The sequence below is a fragment of the Ceratotherium simum genome, chromosome 9 (genome assembly GCF_057802395.1).
Source record: "Ceratotherium simum simum isolate JZ-2026a chromosome 9, ASM5780239v1, whole genome shotgun sequence".
In the NCBI taxonomy this organism is placed as follows: Eukaryota; Metazoa; Chordata; class Mammalia; order Perissodactyla; family Rhinocerotidae; genus Ceratotherium; species Ceratotherium simum.
In genome coordinates this window covers 48,866,834-48,894,402 of record NC_141908.1, presented here as the reverse complement: position 1 = coordinate 48,894,402, position 27,569 = coordinate 48,866,834, and the positions used below count along the sequence as shown (strand labels likewise).

The 27,569-nt window shown below is 40.3% G+C and overlaps 1 protein-coding gene across 10 annotated transcripts in view; it reads right to left on the bottom strand.

Annotated features, from left to right (window-relative positions):
- Positions 1–27,569, bottom strand: part of NOSTRIN (nitric oxide synthase trafficking) — a 62,879-nt gene that overhangs the window by 12,783 nt on the left and 22,527 nt on the right. For 7 of the 10 annotated variants that reach the window (XM_087435343.1, XM_087435345.1, XM_087435344.1 and 4 more), the window contains exons 4-11: positions 24,173–24,256; positions 21,087–21,149; positions 20,812–20,893; positions 17,464–17,526; positions 14,511–14,609; positions 8,822–8,947; positions 1,404–1,502; positions 1,181–1,306 (exon numbers count right to left, since the gene is read on the bottom strand). In XM_087435343.1, coding sequence (XP_087291469.1) covers positions 1,181–1,306; positions 1,404–1,502; positions 8,822–8,947; positions 14,511–14,609; positions 17,464–17,526; positions 20,812–20,893; positions 21,087–21,149; positions 24,173–24,256 — 742 coding nt within the window. The remainder of the gene's footprint in view (positions 1–1,180; positions 1,307–1,403; positions 1,503–8,821; positions 8,948–14,510; positions 14,610–17,463; positions 17,527–20,811; positions 20,894–21,086; positions 21,150–24,172; positions 24,257–27,569) is intronic. The other 3 variants (XM_087435348.1, XM_014785880.2, XM_087435347.1) reach the window with 2 other exon arrangements.

Here is a 27,569-nt window from a genome sequence, read left to right as displayed (position 1 = left end):
GAGTAAGCTTAGAAGCGGGTCATCTCCCAGTGGAGCCTTGAGATATCTGCAGTCCTGGCTGAGACCTTGATTGCAGCCTTGTGAGGGACTCAGAGGCACCCAGCTCAGCCATGCCTGGATTACTGACCCACAGAAACTGTGAGATAATAAACATTTGTTTTAATGCATTAAATTTGGGGGTAATTTGTTACTCAGCAAGAGACAACCAACATGATATACAGTGATTATTTATAAATTTCATTTGAAATATGGTACTGGGGGCCAGCCCGGTGGCACAAGTGGTTAAGTGCACACGCTCTGCTACGGCGGCCTGGGGTTAGCCGGTTCGGATCCTGGGCGCGCACTGACGCACTGCTTGGCAAGCCATGCTGTGGTGGAGTCCCATATAAAGTGGAGGAAGATGGGCGCGGATGTTAGTCCAGGGCCAGTTTTCCTCAGCAAAAAGGAAAAAAAAAAAGAGGAGAATTGGCAGATGTTAGCACAGCGCTGATCTTCCCTACAAAATAAAATGAAATATGGTACTGGAGGAGAGCTCTATGGATACCCTGGGCTGCCAGAAGGACAAACAAGTGGGTCTTAGAGCAAATTAAGCCTGAACTATCGCTGGAGGCAAAATGATAAAACTGGGGCTTTCCTACTTTGGGCACATCATGAGAAGGCAAGATTCTTTGGAAAAGACAATAATGCTGGGAAAAATAGAAGGCAGCAGGAAAAGAGGAAGACCAAATATGAGATGGCTTGACTCTATAAAGGAAGCCATAGGCACGAGTCTACAGGAGCTGAGCAGGGCTGTTGAGAACAGGACATCACGGACATCACTCATTCAGAGGATTGCCAGGAGTCGGAGCCCACTTGACGGCATGTAACAACAACAAATTTATAGATCGTGAAACATGTCTACCTGGCATTACTTATATAGAGGACTGAGTATGAAGATTCAATCTAAAACCCTGTTTGACTTTCTTCCCTTCCAGAGAATACCAAAGACATGTTTCCATTGCCCAGTTTGTACACCAAACACTATTTTTTTATTTATACAGACTATGAAAAAAATCAATATTTTCATGTACAAAACAAGAGAAGTTTCCTTTACAACTGCTCTCAACTTTTTTCAAAATGAATCCCTCAGTGCATGACTAAGATTCCCCGTTAATGGAACTTCCTCTCACTCCATACTTACAAAGTAATCAGTTAACAGGAACTCAGATTTATTTTCTGTAGATGAGACTGCGGTTTCTTCCACGAGAGCCTGGATATCTTTTTCGATATCTATCTTGCTGATGGCACAGTGAATCTGCGTGTGGTACTGCAACGCCAAGGAAAGCAGAACAAGCTTGCTGAAAACCTGTTTCCCGCCAGTTCTTACCACACATACCAGAAATGGAGAAATCTGTACTACTCACTGTGGTCAGAGTTTGGCCAAAAAAAGAAATATGTTGGTTGTACTGGTTTAAGTTATTGCATAAAAGTTGAATTCTTTCCTTCTCCAGCTCCAGGATGCTCTGAAAAGGTTGGAAAATGGGGTAAGATCAGCCAATTGTTATGCAAAATTGAAGTCACCCACCAAGCACTGACACACCCAAAAAAAGTCATGAACTCTCACATTTGTGCCTCTTGATTACATCATGTCCAAACTGCTGTGGGGGGAGTTCCCAGGACAGGAATGTGATTTGGTGTCTGTCCTATTTATCCCCTTTTAGGATTGATTTAACTCACACACTTTACCCGGGCTTTTTTGGCCCGAAAGGCACATAGGCGGATGCCGTGGGTTACCTGACATTCACAAAGAAGGAGGAGGAAAGGGATCACTTGGAAAGCATCTGTGAGTTCTAGAGAGAGTGAAGCCCAGTAAAATCCACACCTATATCTTGGAAATGCATTCAGACACCAAATATTTTTAGAATTGTTTATAGTGCATACAAGGCATTCTGCTAGTCTCTGCGGGGGCAAAGATGATGAGACAAATTCTCCGCTTAAGGAAACTATTTGATAAGAGCAGAACTCCAAAGTCTGATCAATTCACAATCCTGGCCTAGAATTAGGCCTGGGGGTCAGGGACCACCCTTTGAAGCTGGGAATTTAGCCTCCTCATTTTGTGTGGGATAACAAAAATTCCACTCAGAGTTTCTTAAAATTTAGATAGAAAGGGTAAATAAGAAAGGAGGGAGGTGACATTTGCTTTGTTAGCCATTAACATTTTAGATAAAGTTAGTTATCTAAGTTAAAGACTCTTGCCTCTCGCTGCTAGCCGAGCTGCTGACTAGTTGTTTGAGGGAGTTCGGAGAAGGCATTGTTCCAGAAGGCTGCGTCAGGTGGGGGTCAGGTGGAGTACGCAGGAGGGATTCCTAGTCCACATGGGGGTGGCGGGAGGCTGCTAAGTATGTGCCCACAGGACTTTAGGCTTTGACAGAGGTGCTAGGTGTCCAAAACAGTATGTCTCATCCCATTTTTGTAAGGACAAGCCTGGGCATTCCTCCTTTATCCAAAGGCCAGGTTGGTTGCTCTCACAGCCGCCATCCCACCGCACCCCAGCCCACACAGCAAAGAGTGCTCAGCAGTAGTCTTCCATGAAGAAAGCTTTGGGCAAATTGGTGCGTAACGTTACCACAGGAAGTAAGAAGGGTGGACTACATCTCAGGGCCTTTGGTAGGTGGGGGTAGGGGATCCCAGAGATCATTGGCTTCTCCCATCCTGCCTCTCTTGGCACACCTGCAGGGCCCACTGGCCTGATCCCGTGTGGTGTTCCTCTATATCCGTGTGAGTAGACTGCACTCATATTCTGTTGTTATTCCATCTATGGTATATGGTCATTTTAAAATTTTTAAAATTTATGTTTTTTTAATTATGACAAAATTTACATAACATAAAATTTACTATTTTAACCATTTTTAAGTGTAGTTCAGTGTCATTAAGTAGACTCACATTGTTGTGCAACTGTCACCATCATCCTTCTCCAAGGCATCTCCAAGGTTTTTTTCACCTTGCAAAACTGAAACTCTGTACTCATTAAACAATAACTCCCAATTCCCCCTCTCCCCAGCCCCTGGTAACCACCATTCTACTTTCTGTCCCTATGAATTTGACTGCTCTAGGTACCTCACATAAGAAGAATCATACAATACTTGTCCTTTTGTGTCTGGCTTATTTCACTTAGCATAAAGTCTTCCAATTTTATCTTTGTTGTAGCAAGTGTCAGAATTTCTTTCCTCCTTAAAGCTGAATAATATTCCATTGTATGTAAATACCACATTTTGTTTACCAGTGTATAGTCATTTTAATGCTGCCATTAAATGCACATAGTAAAAGGCTCAGGCTGTTACTATGAACATGTATGTCAATCGGTGCAAATTTTGATCCTGTGCCAAGTGTCCCGACCCTTGAATCAGAGAGCCTAGAGCTCTGCTCCCCCATGCCGCCTTCTTTGGTGAGTCAGCACCTGCACAGTTTTTGTATGTCATTCGAGCCAAATGGCTTTGTTTCTGCTGCTGGCCTCCTCAGTCTTTTCTAAAATCACAAGCACCAGCCATCTGCATGTGGCCTTGTGCCCTGTCACCCGGATAAAGGATTAAAGACACAGAAGAGTATCCTATTAATTGTATTGCTTCTCCAAGGGACAGAAATCCTACTCCTCCTAACAAATATGTAAAACAAATTCTGCCCAGTGGCTTGGACCTCAGGTGGGACAGTCTTCAAAAAGTGCCTTTACACCGTGGCAAAAGATCTAGAAAGCAGCTGTTCTAGTTTTGCACTATGAGCAAAGGACAGGGGAGAAAAGAAAATCCAGGTTTGGGGAACACATTGCATCCTTAGTGGGCAGCTGTTTCTTGACTTGGACAAGTGCTGAGCCACTAGCTTCAGTCTGAGACTAGAATAACCAGCGTTCCTTGGTGGAGATGGTAATGTTTAACAGATTTTAATTACATTTCAGGGAAATCATTAAAACGATCTATGTTTGCTCATGAAAAGAGGCTGAGATAAATTTCACTGTGCAAAAGGGAAATCCATATCTCATTTAATGAATTATTGCTTTCTATTATCTTGTTGTTTTTGTATAAAAGAGGCGGTAGAGAAGCAAAATCCTCGGGAGGAGCTCAAACAGTCCTCCTGTGCTCTCCCAACAGCACACACGGGGAAAGTGTGGTCAAAGAGTTATCAGGAACAGCAGATTTAGAGCCTGTCTGGGGCCCAGGCATCGTGATCATTCACACCATTCATTCTTTTCAGTTCCTGCTGTCCTGGACTTCCGGTTTGTACCACCCGAGGAGCATGGAGGGACTTCATTTTCATCTAGATTGCTTTCCTAAAACTGGACAAAGAAATATCATGCTCTTTCTAGAGCAAGAACTCTTAAGTTTTAGTATGTCTAGCAATCACCTAGACCCCTTCCCAAAATCATTCAGAGTCTCTGATTCACCCGATCTAGGGAGACACTCAGGAATCTGAATTCTAACGAGCTCCCGAGGGGCTTTGGGACATTGTCCTAGGGACTTAAAGGGCTACCAAAAAATACATTTTAAAATCATTTCTAGGGCCGGCCCCATGGCTTGGTGGTCAGGTGCACGCTCTCTGCTGCTGGTGGCCAGGTTTGGATCCCGGGCGCGCACCGACGCACCGCTTCTCCGACCATGCTGAGTCTGCGTGCCACATACAGTAACTAGGAGGATGTGCAGCTATGACATACAACTATCTACTGGGGCTTTGGGAGGAAAATAAATAAATAAATCTTTAAAAAAAATTAAAATAAAATAAAATAATTTCTAATTCTTTCACCCGGAGATGACTGCTGTTAACATTTTGATGTATTTCAGTTTATCTAGGTATGTGTGTATGTATGATTTTATCTTTCTAGTTATCTCTCAAATTTGTATCCTATTTTTTCACTTAACGTTATACATAAACAGTTTCCCATGCTGTTAGTCTCCAAAACACCATTTTAGTTAATAGTCCACTGTGTAGGATTGTGTAGAATGTATCAATTCATTTAGTCATTTCCTTAAAGTTGACTGTTTAAATTGTTTCCTCTCTTTGATTTTTGACATATTTTGAATTGAAATCTATGTTTTATTTTTCAGTTCCTTCCTCAAGATGGATTTATAGAAAGGAAATTATGGTTTTCCAACTGAGATTCGAGGAGAGAATTAAGCCCTAATGTCCCAAGGCACCCACGGTATGCTGTGAGTTACCATCTCTCCTCTGCATCTAGACTGGTACTAGTCACCACCATCCTTGGGAGAAACTGTCACTCAAATTACTTTCTGTGTTCTGTGGTTCGGATGAGCAACAACTGGCTGAGAATGTGAACAGTTTTAAGGTTCTTGACACTTACTGCAAATGGCTTTCTAAAATAATTCCTTGAGTAAATACTTTAAGTACCAAGCATTTGATTCTTGGTAACTCTTGGTAGTGTGGATACTATTTTTCAAAATATATTATAGATTATTTCTACCAACTGAATTGTTTCTTCTTAGGAGGTAGGAAATATGACTTGAACATAATATGATTATGAAGTAATAAGACTAATTTTAACATGTGGTTTGTAGAACTGGTTTTGTTACTTAGTAGCCACACTTGAGACTTTAAAATATTTCTCACAGTAGATAGTAAACTGCTGTGAACATAGTTCAATGAATGTTCTCTGAAAGAATTTGTAAGTCCAACCTGGACAGTAAGAAGGAGTAAGAGGACACTTCATAGGAAGTTAAAATGAATTCTTATATTCATTTTTACAGAAGAATGGTGGGAGAAAGGAGAAAAAAAATAAAACTGAATGACCCTAGTTGTCCCATTTCCACCTCCCACACTTATAATAAAATTCCCTTTTAATTCAATTCAGCCCACTTTTGTTATGTATCTTCATGTATATAACATTTTACTCTTGAGTTTGTAAACAACAGAAGATATACAGTGCATAGTGTAACATGTGAGTCAATGACTTGTTGGTGTAGACTGAGTACATACAAGCAAAGGAAATACAAAGTAAGGGACTCATTATTGGTTGGAGCGAGGCATGGATGACTTGACAGAAGTAATCTCAAGCGAGTCTAATGGGCAGAGGAGAGCTCTAAGGAAGGTGGGGAAAGAGGAACTGTGTGAACTGAAAGGGAGAGGGAGTGAAATACCAGTGGCCTCCAGCATGGTGGTAGCAACAAACCAGGATACAAAAAGGGTGAAAGGAAATCCTTTTCCACATGGAAATTTTGACTTTGAGTAGATTCTCCACGTGACTTGCATTCTAATAAAACACTTGGGGTCTTAAATATTTTTATGTTTTAATATTTGAGTTGAAAGGAGGTCTTTTGGAATGTAAATAAATCTATATCTTGTCACCATCAGGAAGACTTTACAAGCAAAGAAGATAATTTCCATGATGCTTCAATGTAAAAGTTGGGACTGCTTGAAGGCGTAGGAGGACCCTAACAGGAGAAAAGGAACAGAAAAAAGGAAGGAGAGATATAGTAAGGGCCTCTGATAATAAGGATAGTTAGCAATAGCAATATCCAACACATATTGAAGGCCAGCAAGATATCAGCTACACCAGGAATCCTGGCAGCCGTACTAGGTAAGAACCATAATTACCCTCCATTGCGTGATGTAGATAGATGGGTGAGAAGGATAGAGACACTGAGGTTAAATATTTTTCTCATAGCCCTTGAAGGGAGCCTAGAAGATGGAGCAGCAATTTCTCTGCTCAGCAAGATGCATACCAGGACCCTATGCTTGAAGGTATAAATTAAAGAAGGGTTTCTTCTCATTTCTTCCTCTCTTTGACCCAAGTTTTCATTTCTCCTTTAATTTCCTCTTTCTTCCCTACCTCTGCATCTGTCTTACCTTGAAAGTGGAATAGCAAGAGACTAAATACAGCCCTTCAGTTTCTGCTTACCGCACTGCCTTCCCTCGCGCAGCTCGTGTTAGGGCAGAAGCATAATACAGAGGTAAAGCCTGTGGCATCAGACTGCCTAGGGTGAATACCAAAACCATCTTGGGCGAGTTACTTCGTCTCTCTCAGCCTCAATTTCCTCACTATGAATTGAGAATAAAAGTACTACCTCTTCAGAATATTGTGACGAATACAAAATATAACGCATGGGGCCGGCCCCTGGGCTTAGCAGTTAAGTGCGTGCGCTCTGCTACTGGTAGCCCGAGTTCGGATCCCAGGCACGCACCAGCGCACCGCTTCTCCGGCCATGCTGAGGCTGCGTCCCACATACAGCAACTAGAAGGATGTGCAGCTATGACATACAACTATCTACTGGGGCTTTGAGGAAAAAAAAAAGGAGGAGGATTGACAATAGATGTTAGCTCAGGGCTGATCTTCCTCACACACACAAAATATACGTATATATATAATATATATATATATATAATATATATATAAAACGCATGAATGTACTTAGTACATACCCAGCACTTGTTACATATTACCCCTATTGTTCATACCCACATTATAGTGCTTATAAAATTGCATCCTGATTGCTTCTTTCTGCAATTGTACCTTGCTTTAAACATTATTTTTTAACTTAAAACGTGGAAAAAATAAAAAATTTATGATCGTACTATCCAGAATTGAAAATTATTTAATTCAGTCATATTTATGTTGACTTAAAAAAGACAGCTAAGCTATTCAGACATAGTTGAAGTAACTTTTGAGCCTGGGTTTTTGCGCCGCTCTGCCAGGAGCTGTCCACAAGCTGTGTGGCCGTATGTGGCAGCCCTGTTGAATTCCCACTATGAGCTCCATTTCCCTCATCCAACAGAGATCCAATCTATATGTATAAGTTTACAAACCCACATACATAACTCAGTATAGTTTGGGCTGTGAGTTTTTTAAATGTTTTAATTTACATAGATTGTACAAACAGTGTTTCTTTAACATGTTTTTGAGGTTAATTCATATTTAAATATAGTTTTAATTCATTTTTTATTGCTAGATATTAGTCTACTTTTTAAATTAGAGCACATTTTAAGGGTAATTCCTCTATTGATAGGTATGAAGATTGTGTACAATTTTTTCTCACCATGCAATTATAAACAATTCTGCAATAAACGTCCTTATGCATCCCCCTTGGTATACAGACATAAATTTTTCTTCAGGATATATGCCTAAAAGGGGAACTGCTGTGTTGTGGGTGCGTGCACATTTCAGTATTACTGAAATTATTCTCACTAGAGGGATACTAGAATTCTTGCTTCCCAACATCCTTGGCAACACTTGATATCGTCAATTTTTAATTTTTGCCAAATGATTGAGCATCTTTTCACATATTTATTGGTGATTTTGATTTCCCCTTTTGTGATTTCCTTGTTCCTACCTTTTGCTTATTTGTATGGGATGATTAGCAATTCTTTATATGTCTTCTTTGCTACTATACTGTGCACGTCTCAAGAGTTGAGATGGTACTTTATTCACTGCTATATCTCCAGCACCCAACACAATGCCTGACATACAAAGGAATTCCATAAGTGATTACTGTATGAATCAACTCGCAGGCCTAAAACTCATTTCTGAGTACCCAACACTTAAGCTTTAGCTTACACTTTACTTTGACAGCACTTTGTGAGGTTAACTGAGTGCTATTGTGCCCAGTGAGAATTAGGAGCAGAAATTTTGGCCAATGACACTCAATAAAGATTCACTGGTAATTGTATCCGTGAAGAAACTGAAACAGTAAGAAGTAATGTGGTTTGTCTAAAGTCACAATAGAAGTGAGCGTCATAGCTAAGGACAGAGATCATCAAGTCATGTAACTGCAGATCTGACCTGCCTTTTCAAGGCCACACAAAGCTCCACGGAAGAAGAACAAAACGTGAATGCCTAACTTACCTGGTAGCAGCTTTCTAGTGTGTTCTCCCATTTCAGTCTGGTAGAACAGCTGGCCATGTTTTTTTCGTAGTAATTTTCATCTTCTTTTGTCAACTTCTCAGTCGATTTTTTCAGTTTATTGAGGAGCTAAAGCAAAACATCAGCGTCACATATTGATTAACACATTTGTGAAAGCCCTCTGTAATTCCACATAAGGAATCATATGCAGCCCAGTGATATAGTTCTCATCTCCCAGCTAAAGTCATAAAAAGTGACTATAGATGACAAAACCAAAGATGTTCCTGAGGAAAAAAAGGTTATCACAGCTGAAAGGAAACCTAAGGGCCTTTCAACATGATTCCTTCCATTTTTCACAAGAGGAAATTGAGGTCCTTAAATAAGACGTGATGTGCCCATGTTCATCAAATCAAGGAGGAGGCCAAACGACAGGTGAGGAGAAGCAAACACAGATCAAAAATCTCCAACTCAAGACTGTACTCTATCAGTGGTTCCTGTTGTCTTATTTGGCAAATCCTTCAGGCCCCTGCATTTCTTACCAGGACAGATAAAGTCTTGTGTGATCATTTAATCTTTAGAACTAGGATTAGGTCTGGCTACCCTCCTGTCCAGCGACCTCACTCCACGTTCACCACATAAACTCTGCAGTACAGCTTTGGAATCAGACTTCAGGATTAGAGTCCTGGTTCTGACTGCAGGTGAGTTATTTCACCTTCATGAGCCACAGTTTTTTCATCTCTGTGAGGCGGAGAGTGATGCTCCTACCTCGCTGGGTTGCTTCCAGGATTCAAGCAGGTGATGTAGGGACAGCACGTGGCAGTCTGCTTGACACCTGGGGTAGCACCCAAAGATTAGTATGATCGTTACTAATGAGGAGCCTGAGACACACGCCAATGTCCACTGCAAATTGTGGGAAGCTTGACAGGTGCTCTCCTTTCATTCTGCTCGCCAATGACCTGCTCCTTCCAAAGAGCCCCCTCTTGCCAATCACCAACATTGGCCATTCTGACTGTGAAATCTTCTGGAAAATCAAAGTAATACAAAACTCTCTGGACCAGGGTAGCTGAAATTGATCGGAAAATGCTCAGAGAAGTAATTTCATGTCTCTGAGAAAGGAGGAAGTTGGATTAAATGAATGATTCTCAAACTTTAGTATGCCTAGAAACAACCTGGGGTGCTTATAAAATTGCAGATTTTTAGGGTCCCACAAGTAGCAATACTGAGTCAGAAGTTCTGTAGTAGGACTGGAAAATCTGAATTTTCACTACCTCCTCAGATGATTCTGATGCAAATGGTCCTCAAACCACAGTTTAATGAACACCGAGGATCCCTCTGACTTAAGCAGTTTAGGAGTTTCAAGGACAGAGACAAAAGCTTTTAAGAATGATCCTCTTTATGTTTAAGGACATTTTGACTAAAGTTTCAGTAATGAAGAACATTCATCCAAAGTGCTAAATATTAACACCACTCACTCTATTATTCCAATTGATATGCTAGCCATTCAACTGTCCCTCGGCTCTGATGTATGACCTACACAGGACACATTTGGTTTTGTATATCAAGTGTAATGAACCACATTTATCTATAGAAACATGAGCTTGTGAATTTTAACCTGACAATAATATAGTGAAAGAGCTGAAAGTGTGCCATGGCTATACTTTGCTAAATCATTGTCCTTAGATTCTTACTGACAATGCTTACACCCCCCAGCGATGAGAACAGAGTCACTTTTGAGAAAACCACTCACATTCATCAGCCTGCACTATACAACTATTGACTAAAAGTTTCTGCTCAGCAAATTTACAGCAAATAGCCCCAAATAGATACAAAAAAAAGAACGTAGACTCTTATATTCTCATTTAATGAACTTCTCAGAAAACTTCACTAAAATTTGTCAAAGATTGAATTTTCTTTCCTCTTTTCTTTCTCTTGGAACAAATATCTCATGCATTCATTCATTCATAAAACATTTATTGAGTGACACAATGTGTCATGTACAAGACTCTGGGAATAGAAAAGGGAGCAAGACAGGCTCCCTTTTTAGTCAGGGACCCACACAGGCCATTACTATCCTGTGTAACAGATCCCAGGGTGATATAAGTATTTACCACGACAGGCATCTAAACTAACCTTGGAATTAAAATGACATTTAAGCTGAGACTTGGAACATAGTAGGTGCTCACAGAAATGATCCCTGTAGGAACAAAACTAAAATGAAGTAGGAATTGGTGAAGCAAAATAGCATGGCATGTTAATGAAAATTTTTGGGTGAGGTTGGAGCACACAATTTGAGAGAGAGAATAGTAAGAGATGATGCTGAAAAACAGGCAAGGGTCAAGTCAGGGAGTCAGAGTTGAGTATGGGCCATGTAAAGGAGTTTGTGCTTTATTCTGAGGTCATGGAAGCTTTTGAAGGCTTTTAAAAAGAAAATGAGGGCCGGCCCGGTGGCACAAGCGGTTAAGTGCACGTGCTCTGCTGCAGCGGCCTGGGGTTCACCAGTTCGGATCCCGGGCGCACACCAATGCACCGCTTGTCAAGCCATGCTGTGGCTGTGTCCCATATAAAGTAGAGGAAGATGGGTATGGATGTTAGCCCAGGGCCAATGTTCCTCTGCAAAAAGAGGAGGATTGGCAGATGTTAGCTTGGGGCCGATCTTCCTCCAAAAAAGAAAAAGAAAAGAAAGAAAATGATATCCTCAGATTCAAGTTTTAGAAAATCAGCTTGGTTTGTATATGGCAAATAGACAGGAGGAGGCAACCCTGAAAGCCAAGAGACCCATTCGTCAGTTAGAGTAATCCAAGCAATGATGATGGTGGCCTGGGAGAGAGCAGTGGCAGTGGAGATAGATCTAAGTAGATAAATTCAAGAAGTACTTGATTTGGGAGTTAGAATCAGAAGGATATGGTGGGTGGTAATATTCAAACATATAGAAAACACAGAAATAAAGTATATTTTTGTTGGAGGGAAGTGATGGTTTTGATTTTGAATATTGAGTTTGAGGTGCCAGAAAGTAGTTAGGAGACTGGTTTGGGCTGGAGATATAACTTCGAGTTCTGTCGGCATAGATATGGTAGTTGAAGCCTTGAGAGTATATTTATTGAGTACCTGATATTGAGAGTACTGTGTTGGACACTGGAGATACAATGCTGAATAAAAAGAATGAGACCCCAGAGAGAAATTATCAGAAACAGCAATATATAAGGCCAGGCAGAAAAAGGGCAGTCCACAAAGGAGTCTAAGAAAACATGGCCAGAAAGGAAAACCAAAAGAGTAAGATATTGCTGAAGAAGAGAATTAAAAGAAGAGGATGTTTCTATAAGGGGAAGTCAACAGTTTATTGCTTCCAAGAAGTTAGATAAGGTAAGAACTGGAAAGTATCCGTTGGCTTTAGCAACAAGGACGACATTGTTTTCGATGGCAAGAACACACTTAGTAGAATGATGGAGAAGGCCTCATTGGGATGATTTGAGGAGTGAACAAGAGATGAGGAAGTGGAGACAGAGCTCAGACAACCCTTTCAATAAATCTTACTGTAAAAAGAAGGAGAGATAATATCTGGAGAGGTATAGGAATAGGGCCATGGAAAGGTGTCTCCCTGACTCTCCCTACCCTCCCAAGATAGTGGGGCGTTGAGAAGGCTGATGAGAAGCACCTCTTAGAGAAGGAGATGTCCCAGATACAGGAGAGAGGGGACTAACGAAGAGAAGGGTCTCTGAGAAACAGGATGGGATGGGAATCAGAGGACATGATGAAGAATTGCCTTGTCTCATTGAACATAGGACTTTAGCAGGCAGGTGGCTGTGCTGACTTCTGTTTACTCTGTGAGGTAGGAGGCAAGATAGCCTGCTGAGAGTGGGTGGTGAGGATGGAGGTGTGAGAAAAATGGAGATTTACCTCAGCTTCTGGTGAGAACAAGGACAGCTGAGCAGGAAAACAGGAAGAATTGCTGAGCAGCACAGAACCTGCTCAGCTCAGGTTGGAGATCATGGGTACCTCTATGTGAGATGCAAAAGTGAATGCTGCCTTAGGTGTTTAGCTTTAAGACTAAAAAAAAAAAACCTACCAGTAAAACAATGATGATGGTAGGGGTCTGTGATGTAAAGATAGCCAAGGGCTATCGTTATAGGATCAGCTGGAGCAGGGCAGGGGATGACCATGGACTTCAACCTCCCAGGAAGCTGCTAATGAGGGAAGCAAGAGGAAATTCACCACTTAGCTGCCTCTGCTTTTTTCTTTGTTATTGCTTGACATCAACAAAGAATAGCTTCTAATGAGGGCTCCGTATGCCTATGACAGGTCCTGGGGCTTACTTAGCGTTTTAACTCACTGTGGTTTCACCTCCTTGAAAGCTGTCTCATTATTCAATACTTGTTATGATCATTTCAAACTGTGAAGATTGACATGTGAAAAAATAAGAATCTTGTAAAGTCTTGCTAACAATGAATTTAAGTTATTTGACTAATAGTTTCTTCAGGTGAAATGATAGCATTACGTGCAACGAAAATTTTCTTTTTCTTTTAAGAATGTTTTGAGTTGCAGTGGTGCTGCCTGAATTTCCTTAGGGGGACTCCACCTTTTGGGGAAGATATTGACTATTTCAGAGGTTTCCAATCTGGGGCACATAGCACAAGAAGTGTGCAAGATAATATTTTCTGCCTGCACTCCAATATTATTTGTGTTCCTTTTTGTCTAAAAACAGTTATCAAGCTTGCTCTTATTTGATATATGAATTGACATTGGTGCCCACACATGGACAGTTGCGGATTCTGAAGTGTTCTGCAGGAAGAGTGGGAATTTTACAACATGAGAAGCTGACGTGGGTCCTCATAAATGTCTTCGCTTTCAGCATCCTGGGACAACGGCCATCAGCATGTATCTGGGTCATGTGGATTTACAGACTTATTTTCTAGCTTTATTAGGTTAATACACATAAAATTAACAAACATCTTTAAAAGGTTTATGCTCAGAAGCTGTGGATCAACATTGACGCTAACAATGTAAGCACAAGGAAGCCACAAGAAAACATTGGAGCTGATGCTTTCTCCTGCTCTTGAACCTCACCCTCATGAAAAGGCAGAAACTGAGATGATCTAGTAGGATCTGACAAGAAGTTGACCAAAAAATTTAAAATTATCAAGAGGGCTATTAGAAATATGAATTTATATTTACTATGGTTAAGGCTGAACTTTGCCCCAAATGTGTATTTTGTCTGGAAATGTCATTTAATGATTATTTGAAGACATCATGATTAGCTAGTCATTTAAAATATTATTTCATTTTATCTCCTCCTTTAAACATTTCTACTTTTTTATGTTTTATAATGTTTATAACATATTAGCATAACATATAAAGTACTATATGTAATATACAACATGGGTAAAGGATATTATATATCATATAAGCATATGAATTTTTTACTTATTTGGGGTGTGAGCTGAGACATGTTTACTAGGGTTCCCTATCAAAAAATTTGGACACTATTGGTCTAATTTATCATCTGTCAGTAATACGGGTTAAAAATATATGTGGACCAGGAATGATTTAGAATCTCTTCTCATACTCTGTCACACTACAGCTCTGCAGAGAGCCCACACAGAGCGGGGAATCAGCCAGCTCTCTTGTGTTCATAGCTAAGGGCAGGAAGCCTGTCTGTCTCCAGGCCACGTGCACCCAGCTGACCGTGACAGGTTACCTTCTGCTTCTCCTTTTCCGTTACGGTTTGCTTGGAGCTTTCTACAAGATGGAAAAGGGCTTCGTGCTTCTTGGTACTCACCATTAATTTCTTCTTGGCCTAGAGTGAAAAACATACAAAAAAAGTAACAAAGGAGCAGAAATTGATATCAAGAGAAAGTCTTCTGTTCTGGAACAAGTCATGCTCATGTGCTAGCTTGAATGATTGTATATTTTTAGTTCTTCATTTCTGCCCTCACCTCAAAATCTCCCTAAAATAGCAGAGTGGCTAGCATTTTGCCCTGAGAACCACTGTACATTTTTTCATTATATTGAGTACACTCAAGAAGGTTATACAGGGCCAGCCCCGTGGCTTAGCAGTTAAGTGCGCGCACTCCTCTGCTGGCGGCCTAGGTTCGGATCCTGGGTGTGCACCGACGCACCGCTTCTCTGGCCATGCTGAGGCCGCGTCCCACATACAGCAACTAGAAAGATGTGCAACTATGACATACAACTATCTACTGGGGCTTTGGGGGGCAAAAAAAAAAGGAGGAGGATTGGCAATAGATATTAGCTCAGAGCCGGTCTTCCTCAGCAAAAAGAGGAGGATTGGCATGGATGTTAGCGCAGGGCTGATCTTCCTCACAAAAAAAAAAAAAAAAAGAAGGTTATACATTTTGTTAAATCACTGAGGCCTGCAAGCTTCCAAAACATTGTTCTAGATGGCATAATGGAAGGAAATGGCTTTACCACAAAAAATATCACAACAATCATGGAAGACTGCCTGCCTCATTCTTTTAAATCAACCTGGGCCACAACTGAGGTTAAGATGCTCTCTTAAAACTTATAGCAAAGGGGAAATTTTGTTCCCTGATGCCCAGGCTTAAGAGCTGGGCATTTGCCTGGCATCTTGTGAAATGTTTTGCATTTGCGGTGGGCAGGGTAGGTGGGAATTGGGAAAGAAGAATAGTTCAACCCTATTGATACCTCAGATCTCGGAGTAGGTTATAATTCAGGGGATCGTTTCCTATTCTACACAGTTCCAACTTGGCAGAAGATGGTGCTCCAGAGATAAAATAAAGAGACAGAATTTGATTTGAGTTGGATTCAGCCTGTTCAGGAATTGGGTTGATTGAAAGACTGCTTGGTTTTTCACATCAAGGTTCCAATGACTGTAAAACCAGATAATGAAGGGAAAGGTCAGGTCTCCCTTTCCTTGGGAATCAGAGGCAAAGCCTTCTGAATGTCTCTAAACATATGAAGCCTCCTCAAAAGGGAATTCAAGGAACAAGACGCTGACAGAACCTCTTCCTCCACCTCCAGTTAGTCATATGCCCACTGATAAAGAAGAGCGTGAGGCCAGAGCATTTGATCCTTTGAGGCTTTTCATTTGTGTCTTCAAAATAGACTGTACTTCATTACTGACATGCTGAATCCCTTGAATTGTAACTGGGAAGAGAATTATTATAGCTCAAGAATTTTATGTTCTCTAATTTCTCTATCATTCTTCATAAAAAATAAACACGTTTTATTTAGAATAATTACTTGGTGGAAACTGAGAAATAATAAAAGATGCTTTTTGTTCTTGAAAGCAATTGCAGCTGCTGAGCATGGTTTCTCTCTTTGGTCCATTATATTGAATTTTCTGTGAAAGCTGAGTATTTAGAGAATGGATTTTTAAAAACAAATCCTGTTTAAGAAAGTTCATAAAATCAAGAGCAAAACTAAAAACAAATGACTGGATACTGTTTCTGGGACTTTTTAATACTTATTGTAAAGGTGATTCTGGTGAGCATCCTTTTATTAGTACTACTATTATGGGTACAGAAATTCATTTATCTCGAACATTTCTCTTTAATGTCCTTGGTCTTATGAAGTCCTCGGTTTCAGCAGAAGCTTCAAAGGCAACACTGACGGCTTAGATGGCGCTGCCTGTTTCTGAGGGCATATCTGGTTATTTGGCATTAGTGGCTGTCTATTTGGGAAAGTTCTCTTTGGGACTAACACTTTGGAGATAAGAAAGGAGAATTTCAGCCTTTGGAGCACAAGTCCTCTCAAAGGGGATCATTGGGTTTTCTTAGCATATTCCGTCACCACTGGCTTCTAGTCCTTTCTGCTTGAAATGAATTCTTCCTAAACTATATTGTTCTAGAATAATCTTCTGTATATATGGGTTCTATCTGTTCTTCTTTCTGCTTAAGGACCTGTAATAATATGCCCTAGCTTCTCACACCAGATCGTAATTTCTCTCCTTAGAATTCATTCATTATTTCCTGCCCATACGTTATCTAGCCAACTAAATTTTAAATTACTTGAAAACAAAAGAACTATGTCTTAGCACAGAGTAGAGCACAAGAAGTGGACCGTACAGACTTGTGGAATCAATATATACTTCCCTTTACATATTGCCACCCACCCCTCACAGTGTTCCTCTCATTAGTGAGACAGAGATCACGAACACTCCTCTGCAAATGATAAGACCAAAACGAAGATAGAATTTGTCACTTGCCCTAAGTTACAAATTGTACTGAGAGGCAGTCAGTGTAGTATAACGGTTAAGAGCAGTGACCCTGGAGCCCAAAGAGTTGTAACAATTGTTGGTTTAACCATTAACCAGCTTTGTAACCTTAGGCGAATCATTTTCCTCTCTGTGTCTCAGTTTCCCCACCCATCTGTAAAATGGGACAATGCAAGATCACATACCACATAGGTTGCTGTGATGATTAAATATATACCGTCTGGCACACAATAAATGCTAAGTGTTTGCTATAAATAATAATCATATTTAGAGCTCTGCTCTTCTATTAGTTTAGTTGAAAGATATATCTATATAATAACTCAGGTGAGGAAACATTTTTCTCTTTAGTCTGCTCTTAGCAATACCAACACTACAACACAGCACCATATTTGTGCAGAAGCAAAAAGCTTCAATCCTAAAAGCAGAGTTTACACAAACGATGTTTGTGTTTACTTGCCTTAATTTGTTGATTCCAGTTGCTAATGACAAGATTTGCTGTCTTTTCAATTTCATTATCAAGCTATAGAAGAGAAAAAAGGAAAAAAAAATTTTTTGCTGTCTTCTTATTGAGTCATGATACAGATTTATTAATTCTGCCACAATCACTGTCACAATTTATAGGAATTTCAAAATCTTACAGTGGACATATTTTCTGAGAAAAGTAGCCAAACTATATTTTCCCCATGTCAAGAATCTCTTGACAGGATTTAGCCCGAATGCATTTGCAAAATATTTATTTCTAGTATATAACTGTGTAAAAACAACATAAACGTGTACAGTCTGTGTGAAAGAGAATCTTACATAATTTGGTATCACCAAACTTGAACACCATAAATCAGCAACAGTCCTAGCAGTGCTATTTTTACTAAGTGTCTCATCGCCCCTGAAGTGAATATTGCTTAATTTCAAAGAGATTAAATTCTTTATCATAATTTACTTTTTTTCTGGCTTTTAAACAGTCAAAGGGACAGTAATAATAATGATAAAAATGGATGTAGGCAACCCTCCAAGGCGATCAGACATAAGTTACAGCAGAACCTTTTTTCCTGGACCACAGATCAGCCATCATTCAACTACCTTGAGATCTATCAACCCTGCATTTTTATTTTTCCGATTGACTAAATTTGGAAGTTTATTGTCACAAATACAGTGAAAATGATTTTATGCACTATGCCACTTTTGACTCTAGCTGTGTGTGTGACTCTAGTATATGTATGTGTCTGAAATGTGGAACAAGTTCAATTTTTTAAAAAAATTTTAGTCTTTTATCTTTTGTGAGAGAGTGGACTGCGGTGGTGAGGGGGCAGCAGGGAGGGGCAAAGCTGAAAACAAGATTATGGACTGGAAGAGTATTGTGGGGGAGATCATGACATCAATTACCTGAAGCGCTGTGACAACGATCATAGCACTGTGTGTAATTTATGGTTAAGTACTAAGGAAACGCTAGTAATTATCATATTACTAGTGGTATGAAAAATATTTTGTAGTTAACGAAATATAGACCAGTGTTTGGTTTTTATTAAGTTGGTTTGCAAAGGGAGAAGATAATATTGCTTTCTAGTAATTACTGTAAATTTCCCCCATCACACTAGCCCTAAGTAGAACATCCATTCTGGTAAAAAAAAAACATGCATGTCCATACAAACATCAGTTCCATTTCTTGACTCAGTTTAATGCATTTGAATAAAAAAAATTTTTGTATCATTTCTCCTCCATCAGGGCTTTTACAGATCCCCTCCTCCTACTGACTTACCACTTTTAGGACCTGCTTTGTCTGGCTGTGGTCACTTGAAACTCCCCTTAGCCACTGCACCTTCCCTTCACAAGGACCGCCTATTACTGCTTAGGAACTTCTTCCCTGCACCCAGCCTTCAAATAGTGACCATGACTCCCATCAGAGCTAAGCAGCACTTACGAAACACCCCTTTATGTTGTCTTTAAATATATTTTAACGTGCTTAATGACTATATGACACAAGTAAAAAGAAAAATGAGCACAAATGAAACTGTTCTGGAAGAAAAGGTAGGCAGAAAGACTAGAGGATGTGCCATACAAGAGGACCAGGTGCCCCTGAAAAGAACTGTTCAGTTATTTTTTTTTCAATTTTAAGGCTATTTGAGGATTACACCTATTACTGCCTTTACATAATCCCAAACTGATAAGCATAGAAAAGCTTTCTTTTAAAAAATTGTGTTTACAAGGCAGTACGCTCTTCGACATCAGTCTTAGCAACATCTTTTCAAACACCACATCTGACCGGGCAAGAGAAACAATAGAAAAAATAAACAAATGGGACTACATCAAACTAAAAAGCTTCTGCACAGCAAAGGAAACCATCAACAAAACGAAAAGACAACCTAACAATTGGGAGAAGATATTTGCAAACCATACATCTGATAAGGGCTTAATCTCCAAAATATATAAAGAACTCATGCATCTCAACAACAAAAAAACTACCAACCCAATTAAAAAATGGGCAAAAGACCTGAACAGACATTTCTCCAAAGAAGATATACAGATGGCCAACAGACACATGAAAAGATGTTCAAAATCACTAACTATCAGGGAAATGCAAATCAAAACTACAATGAGATATCACCTCACGCCCGTCAGAATGGCTATAATTAACAAGACAGGAAACAACATGTGTTGGAGAGGATGTGGAGAGAAGGGAACTCTCATACACTGCTGGTGGGAGTGCAAACTGGTGCAGCCACTGTGGAAAACAGTATGGAGATTCCTCAAAAATCAACGATAGAACTACCATATGATCCAGCTATTCCACTGTTGGGTATTTATCCAAAGAACTTGAAGACAGCAATTTGTAAAGGTACATGCCCGTGTCTGTTCATTGCAGCCTTATTCACGATAGCCAAGACTTGGAAGCAACCTAAGTGCCCATCAAGGGACGAATGGATAAAAAAGCTGTGGTATATATACACAATGGAATACTACTCAGCCATAAGAAACGATGAAATCCAGCCATTTGTGACAACATGGATGGACATTGAGGGTATAATGCAAAGTGAAATAAGTCAGAGGGAGAAGGTCAAATACCGTATGATTTCCTTCATTAAGTAGTAGATAATAACAACAATAAACAAACACATAGGGACAGAGATTGGATTGGTGGTTACTAGAGGGGAAGGGGGGAGGGAGGAGGGTGAAAGGGATAATTCGGTACATGTGTGTGGTGATGGGTTGTAATTAGTATTTTGGTGGTGAACATGATGTAGTCCATGCAGAAATAGAAGTACAATGATGTACACCTGAAATTTTTACAATGTTATAAACCAATGTTACTGCAATAAACAAAAAATTAAAAATAAAATAAAATAAAATAAAAAAATAAAAAATTGTGTTTACAAAAAGAATATCTATTCATTGAAATACAATGGAAGTACAAAAAATGAAATAAAAATAACCTCTAATTCCTCCGTGTAGAGATAATTCTTATTAACATTCTGGGGAGGTTCTGTCAGGTTTTTTCCTATGCATATATACACACATTTATTTTATAAAATTGAGATCATCTTCTTAGATTTTCTCATCCTGCTTTTTCATTTAAATATTCCATTGCTTGAATTGATCATAATTTATTTTTGAATGATGATGAAGTTTCCACTTTTTCACTATTATAAGCAATGCTTTAACAAACATCCTTGTACATACAACATCTTTGGGTTTGTGTTTATTTTTATGGTGAATTTCTGAAACCTACTATCACTTTTAGATCACCTTCTATTTCTTGAGCCAGAGACAGAAATCTTGCTTAAACAGAGGAGAAAAGAAAATTTTGACTCACTGATTTTCTCTTCTTCTCGTGTACACTCAGGATTTGATGAGTTGGTTTTATCGCTTCCAACTCAATTGCTTTGCCAAGTTTTCTGGAAATAGAATATAAAAGACCCACAAGCATAGAATTAGGATTTATATCTACTTTCCAAATTATTTTCTGGGGAAATAAAATTACGGTGTGTCTACTCAGTGCAAGTTCCAAGTGGCGTGTCTGTAGCACACCCACTTTAAATATTTACGACTCCCTTTAGGGTTGAAGCAGGCTGGGGTGGGAGCACTCACTGATGCAGGTCCGCAGCAGATTTCATGCCTTCCGAGACCCAGGCCCAGGCACTGACGAGGCAGCTGGAGGCAAAAACAGGGGGGCACAAAAGTGGGTGTCATTTTCCCAGTTACGTCTGAGAAATAAAGCAGCACGTCTGATTCAATGCATTCAGCGATTGCATTCGTATCCCTAATCTTATTTCAATTTCTCCATGGGATTAAATTCTGCCAACATATTTATTGGCACCGTAGTCATTATGTACACTGCTTTTTTTTCAGTCATTTTTCATTTCAATTTTCATTTTCCACTTCATGTCTGTAGAAAACCAGAAAATAAAGTAGCCAAGAGTGGGAAGGCATTTAGAAGAGGTAGGAGATAACATGCTAGAGGTAGAAGGCCCTTAAAGACAATCTTTTCAGGCTCCTCATTTCGCAGATGAATAAACCGAGGCTCAGAGAAGTGACGTGAGGGAGGACGCAAGGCCTGTACGCTGCTCTTGAGGTTAGGGTCTAGCTCCTGTTCTCTGCTGGCTTTTAGGACAACAGTATCTCAAGTTAACAAAAGGACAGCCTGCCCTGTCCCTAGAAGCACAGAGTGAGGATTAGGAAGTATAATGCTATTTTCTCCCACCGAAGAGGCATAGCTCACAGTGGCCCATCTAGTCAGAACTTTCTTCAACAGTCAGAACAATAAGCCCAGTTGCATCAGGAAACCTCAGAGACAGAGGCCTGTGGAGACTTTGATGGAGGAGGAGGGGACAGACCAATGCCCCTGCTGAAATCAGGATGCTGCCAAGGTCTTGCCTCCAAATGACTTAGATTGCACCCTGCAATCAGAGAACAGGAGAACTAGACCGAAGGGTGCCAGATTTTCGATGTATCCAAAGCCAGGCAGAAAACCAGGCACAAGAGAGTATCTACTGTATGTTTCCAGTTATAGGAAATTCCAGAAAAGACAAAACTAATCTATATTGAAAGGAAGCAGATCAGTGGTTGCTTGGGACTGGGTGGGAGAAGGATTGCCAACAAGCGTAAGGAATCTTTTGGTGTGATGAAAATGTCTGTTTTGATTTTGGTGGTGGCTACATGGTGTATACACGCATCAAAATCAACCAAACCATATGCTTAAAATGGGTGCTTATTATTGTGTGTAACTTAAACCTCAATAGAGTTGATTTTTTAAAAAAGGAGGCCAGTCACACTTTTGGGAAAGAGTCTGACATTTGCCCCTCAGAGGAGCCGGGCAACAGAGCAGGAAGCTGAGGGCGTTGGCCTCAGAGGGGTCTGTGTCTGCATCCACATGCTCCTTTTTGCTTCCTGTGTGACCTTGGAAGCATCACTTGATTTCTCTGACCCTCACTTAATTGGTCTCTTAAAATAGAAATAATTTGGGTTATCTATAGAAGTACCTAACACAGATTTTGGTATAGATAAAAGTTCAGTTAATGTTTATTATTAAATATTGTTGTACTAATCCTGGTTAACCAAACATTCTGGACATGCCAACTCTTTGGGAGTACCATGCTGGATGTTAGGGTTGCAACACAATAACACACACCCCTACAACTTTCCTTCTTTAGGAGGTAATTAGAGTCAAAATCCTAATGAACGCTTGCAGAGGTTTTCCTCCATGCCAAGTACTAAAGACTCTTCTCATGTTATCTCATTTAATCTTCACAGCAATTACATGAGATAGGTTTTATTGCCATTTTAAATACACACTGTGGGCCTGCCCCATGGCTTAGCGGTTAAGTCTGCGCACTCCGTTACTGGCGGCCCGGGTTCGGATCCGGGGCGCGCACCGAAGCACCGCTTGTCCAGCCATGCTGAGGCCGCGTCCCACATACAGCAACTAGAAGAGAAGAATGTGCAACTATGACATACAGCTATCTACTGGGGCTTTGGGGAAAAAATGGAGGAAGATTGGCAATAGATGTTAGCTCAGAGCCGGTCTTCCTCAGCAAAAAAAAAAAGAGGAGGATTAGCATGGATGTTAGCTCAGGGCTGATCTTCCTCACCAATAAATAAATAAGTAAATAAATACACACTGAGAGATAAAACAAATTGCCCTAATTCACCCAGCTGGTAAATGGTAGAGCTAGAATTTAAACCTGGGTCGTCTAAATAACATCTATCTATACTCAACCATTGCGCTATACTGGCTCCTTTGTAGTCTACTAAAATGCTTTCCTAAAAATCAAGCTCAGTCAGAGCAATTTCAAAGCCATTATTTGCTGTTACAGAAGATGCCTGAGGAGGAGTAGCAATCTGTGCTCCAGAAGGCTTCCTTTTGTTCTTTCCCTCTCTCCTTCACCATCAAAAGCCACCTTTGCAACGGCACTGCCAGTTTAGGGTGACATCTGCCAGCATTAGTCAAGAATCTTCATAGCAAATTGTCACTAACGGACCATTTTTAGAATACCAATACCTTTCTTCTCTTCCCCAAAAGAAGGAATTGACTTCATTCTTAGTCCTGCAATGTACTGAAGAAAATGTGAACCAATATTTTTTTCAGCACCCAATGTGATAATCTCTTTATATACATTACCTCATTTAACACACACCCCCTATACACACACACACACACACACACACACAGTGGAGCACCTATTGTTACTCCATCCAACAGAGAAAGAAATCAAGGCACAGAGAGGCCAGATTACTTGCCAAAGGTCACAGAGTTGAGATCAAGTGGGATTCACACTACCTGACTCCAAGACCTTCCGACTTAACAACACTGCTTCCCAAGTTAAATATCATCACCAGGGACTATTGTGACAGTGGCCTTAAGAGTCATAAAGACCCAGGATGAATCCAGCTCTGCAACTCATTATCTGTGTGATTTGGGCAAGTTTCTTAAACTCTCCAAGCCTCAAGTCCTTTTCTATAAATAGGGACAATAATAAGACTTCCCAAGGGTTGCTGTGAGGATTAAATGAGGGTATCTATAAAAGCATTTAGCACAGTGCCTGGCACATAGTAAGTGCCCAAGAACTGGAAGCCATGCTTGACATTATGTCCCTGCCACATTTATAAGAGGAAGCTAGAATTGAACATATGTCACTTTTCATTATTTTGAAGAGTGATTTTTTCCATATACTTACTTTTTCTTTGTGCTCTCTAACGCTTTGCTCAGCTTGTTTGCCAGTTTCTGAAGTCCTTTGGCATAGCTAATTTCCAGGTTTGCCCTGTTAGCAAAGGGATAGTTCTTAGATAGGGTGCACCGGCCAGAAATGAAGCAAAACCGCACACACACACATATGAAAGAGGGCTCAGGCTGGCAATGCAATGCCTACATAAAGAAGAGATGATTTTTTTACTGCAAGGATCCTCTTGTTCTTAGGTGTAATCCTTAAGGATATCCGAGAGGATCCTACAAAGGGAAAGAGTTTTTTATTTAACTCTCTTGCATCCCAGTGTTATGGGCTCAATTGTGTCCTCTTCCAAAAGATGTTGACGTCCTAACTTATAGTGCCCATGAATATGGCCTTGTTTGGAAATAGGGTCTTTGCAGATGATCAAGGTAAGAGGAAGTCATTAGGGTGAACCCAAACCCAGTATGGCTGTGCCCTTATAAAAAGGGGAAATTTGGAGACAGAGACAGACACACACACAGGGAGAATGCCATGTGAAGATGAAGGCAGAGATGGGGGTGATGCCTCTACAAGACAAAGAATTGCCAGCAAATGACTAAAAGCTTGGAGAGAGGCATGGAAAGGATTCTCCCTTGCAGCCCTCAGAGGGAACCAACCTGGCCAACACCTTGTTCTCAGACTTCCAGCATCCAGAACTGTGAGACAATAAATTTCTGTTGTTTAAGCCACCCAGTCTGTGGTACCTTGTTATGGCAGTCCTAGCAAACTAATCTAATCTAACTAGTAAGGAACAGAAAACTTTCCTACTTATCCCGGGACATTAGCACAATCAGATTAGCTCTAGGTTATAAAAGGTGGCAATAAAATGATAAATTATGATGGAATTAATCAAACAATAGCTTTCTACTGGGAAGCTGCAGCAATGGCCTACAACAGATTTAGAAAATGAACTTCCATTACTTTCTATTCAGAACAAGACTCAGTAGGAGTCTTGGAATGCCCTGAAAAAGAAAAGTTGGTTCTTTTGGATAGATTGAATTACCCTCATGTTAAACTGATTTTACCATGTCCTACTTATAGGCCCATCTGTAGCTAAAATGAAGACATATTCTTATTCATCTTCTCACTTTTCACTGAAGATAATGAAAATGTAGGAAATTAAGTTCTATTTATATTATGTTTTCCTTCTTAATATAGACCAGAAAGTTTTTGTTGCATATTTTTCAGTCTTTTCATTCTACTTTTATTATAAAACATCTTTAGAATTATTTATGACTTCATTTCATTTGGGAAACAATCCCAGAACTCTCCAGTAACTAACTTAATATTCGCATGTCTTCACAGAAACTCAGAGCTATAGACCAAACAAGTAAAGACAGTTCTCATTTATAAAATGGAATCCAGAGCTCATGGGCTATTGATGTATGGCTAAATTCCCATTCATTTTTCTTGGTACAGCTGTGCTCCAAGTTCTTTTTACCACTTTTTGAAAGAAGGAAGATCACTGTAGGATGCTTTTTAAGGCCTAGGTGCAGACAACACCCATTTGGTATCAGACCTTGCCTAAGTATAAGAAAAGGTTAAGGTGAGTATTTTAAAATAATGAAGCTTGTAAATAAATATCTCACTGCATTTAAAGATAGATTTTTCTGTTCTAGGAACGTGTTCTGATAGATGGAGAGAGGGCTGGTCAGCAACAAGCTGGGACAGACCACCACCCTTGATCAACTTTGATGCTCTAGAATCTCAGGAGACCTCTGCCATTCATTGGGGTGGATTTAGGCAATGTTAAAAGGAAGTAATCAGACCTACTTCAAGGGGTTTTATGATGATTAAAATATAGTAGTGACCCAAGCCTAGTAGGGCCTCAAAGACTGGAAAGATTGCTATTGACCCATATGATCTGACGCCCGTCAGATTTCTCTGATTTTCCCTCCTACCCATCATTCCCCTGCTCCCTGTACTCCTGCTCAAGTGGTCAAATGTCATCCTGCTTCAGGGTCTTTGCACTTGCTGTGGCCTCAGCCAGGTACTCTTTCCACTATATAACCACATGGCATTCTCCTTCATGTCAATCCCAACAAGTCCTGTTCAAACATCACCACATGAGAGCCTACCCCATCTAAAACAGCATCCTTGTCGCTATCCCCTCACAGCTCTATTTGTGTCCCAGCATTTGTCACTCTTACATCACATAAATTTTTAGTGTGCTTCTATGAACACCCCTAGAATGAAGGCTCATGAGGGTTGAGAATTGGTTTTGCTCATCGCTATATCTCTAGGCTTAGAACGGTGAGTGGCATGTAATAGGCACTCTGTGTGTATGTCTTGAATGAACGAATGAATGAATGGACTTTCCATCAGGTCTTGGTTAGAATTTTTAGCTGGTCTCTGCTGCAAGTCTGTTTTTGCTTCACAACTTTTGAAAACTCTGAACTGCTGAACTATTTAAATGTATTCCCACAAGTGTGAGCTATGCTCAGCCCTGATGTCAGAGGGCACTGGAATAGCCAGACACATAAACCCTTTCCTAGTCCAATGCTGACCAGAGGGCTTTGTAGAACTTTCTAGCACTTGGAATAGACAGACACATAAACCCTTTCCTAGCCCAATGCTGACCAGAGGGCTTTGTAGAACTTTCCTTCCCAGCATTCCATTCTTTCTTGGAAGCAGCACTAGAACATTAAATATGATGAAGGATTTATAGTGCTCAGCTCAGTGCTGGGTACCAAACAAGTTCTTAATAAATATTAATTTTTCTAATGTGATTATTATTACGTATCCTAAAAGACCATTAACATTCAGAACAACCCAAATGTACAGAGGTGGGGAGGCGTGGGGGGAAAGAATCCAGTTTGCTCATCTGTCAGCTCCAGAACAATCCCAAATGGGTTATAACAGGGAATATAATGTTGTCAGCCACGGCCTCTTCCTCAGAATTCAGTTTCACTTTTAGAATGTCTTTGCAGGACTTAGAAGGTGTCTCAGAGGCTAAGCAGAAATTTTAAAAAGACAACTACCTGGGCCGGCCCCATGGCTTAGCGGTTAAGTGCACACGCTCTGCTGCTGGCGGCCCGGGTTCAGATCCCAGGCGCGCACCGACGCACCGCTTCTCCGGCCATGCTGAGGCCGTGTCCCACATACAGCAACTAGAAGGATGTGCAACTATGACATACAACTATCTATATATAATTTTATTTATATATAAATAAAATTATAAAAAAAAAAAAAAAAAGACAACTACCAGAAGGAAGTGTTACTTTCCCTTAAACCATTAACTTAATCAGATTCACCTGGGGAAAAAAATAAGTTGGGCTTTGGTGGCCAGAAAGGGAGAGGGTCCTGGCGGCTTTGAAGCAATTGCTCCTGTTTTGAGCCTGGCCTTCTTCACCCCTGAACCCCAGTA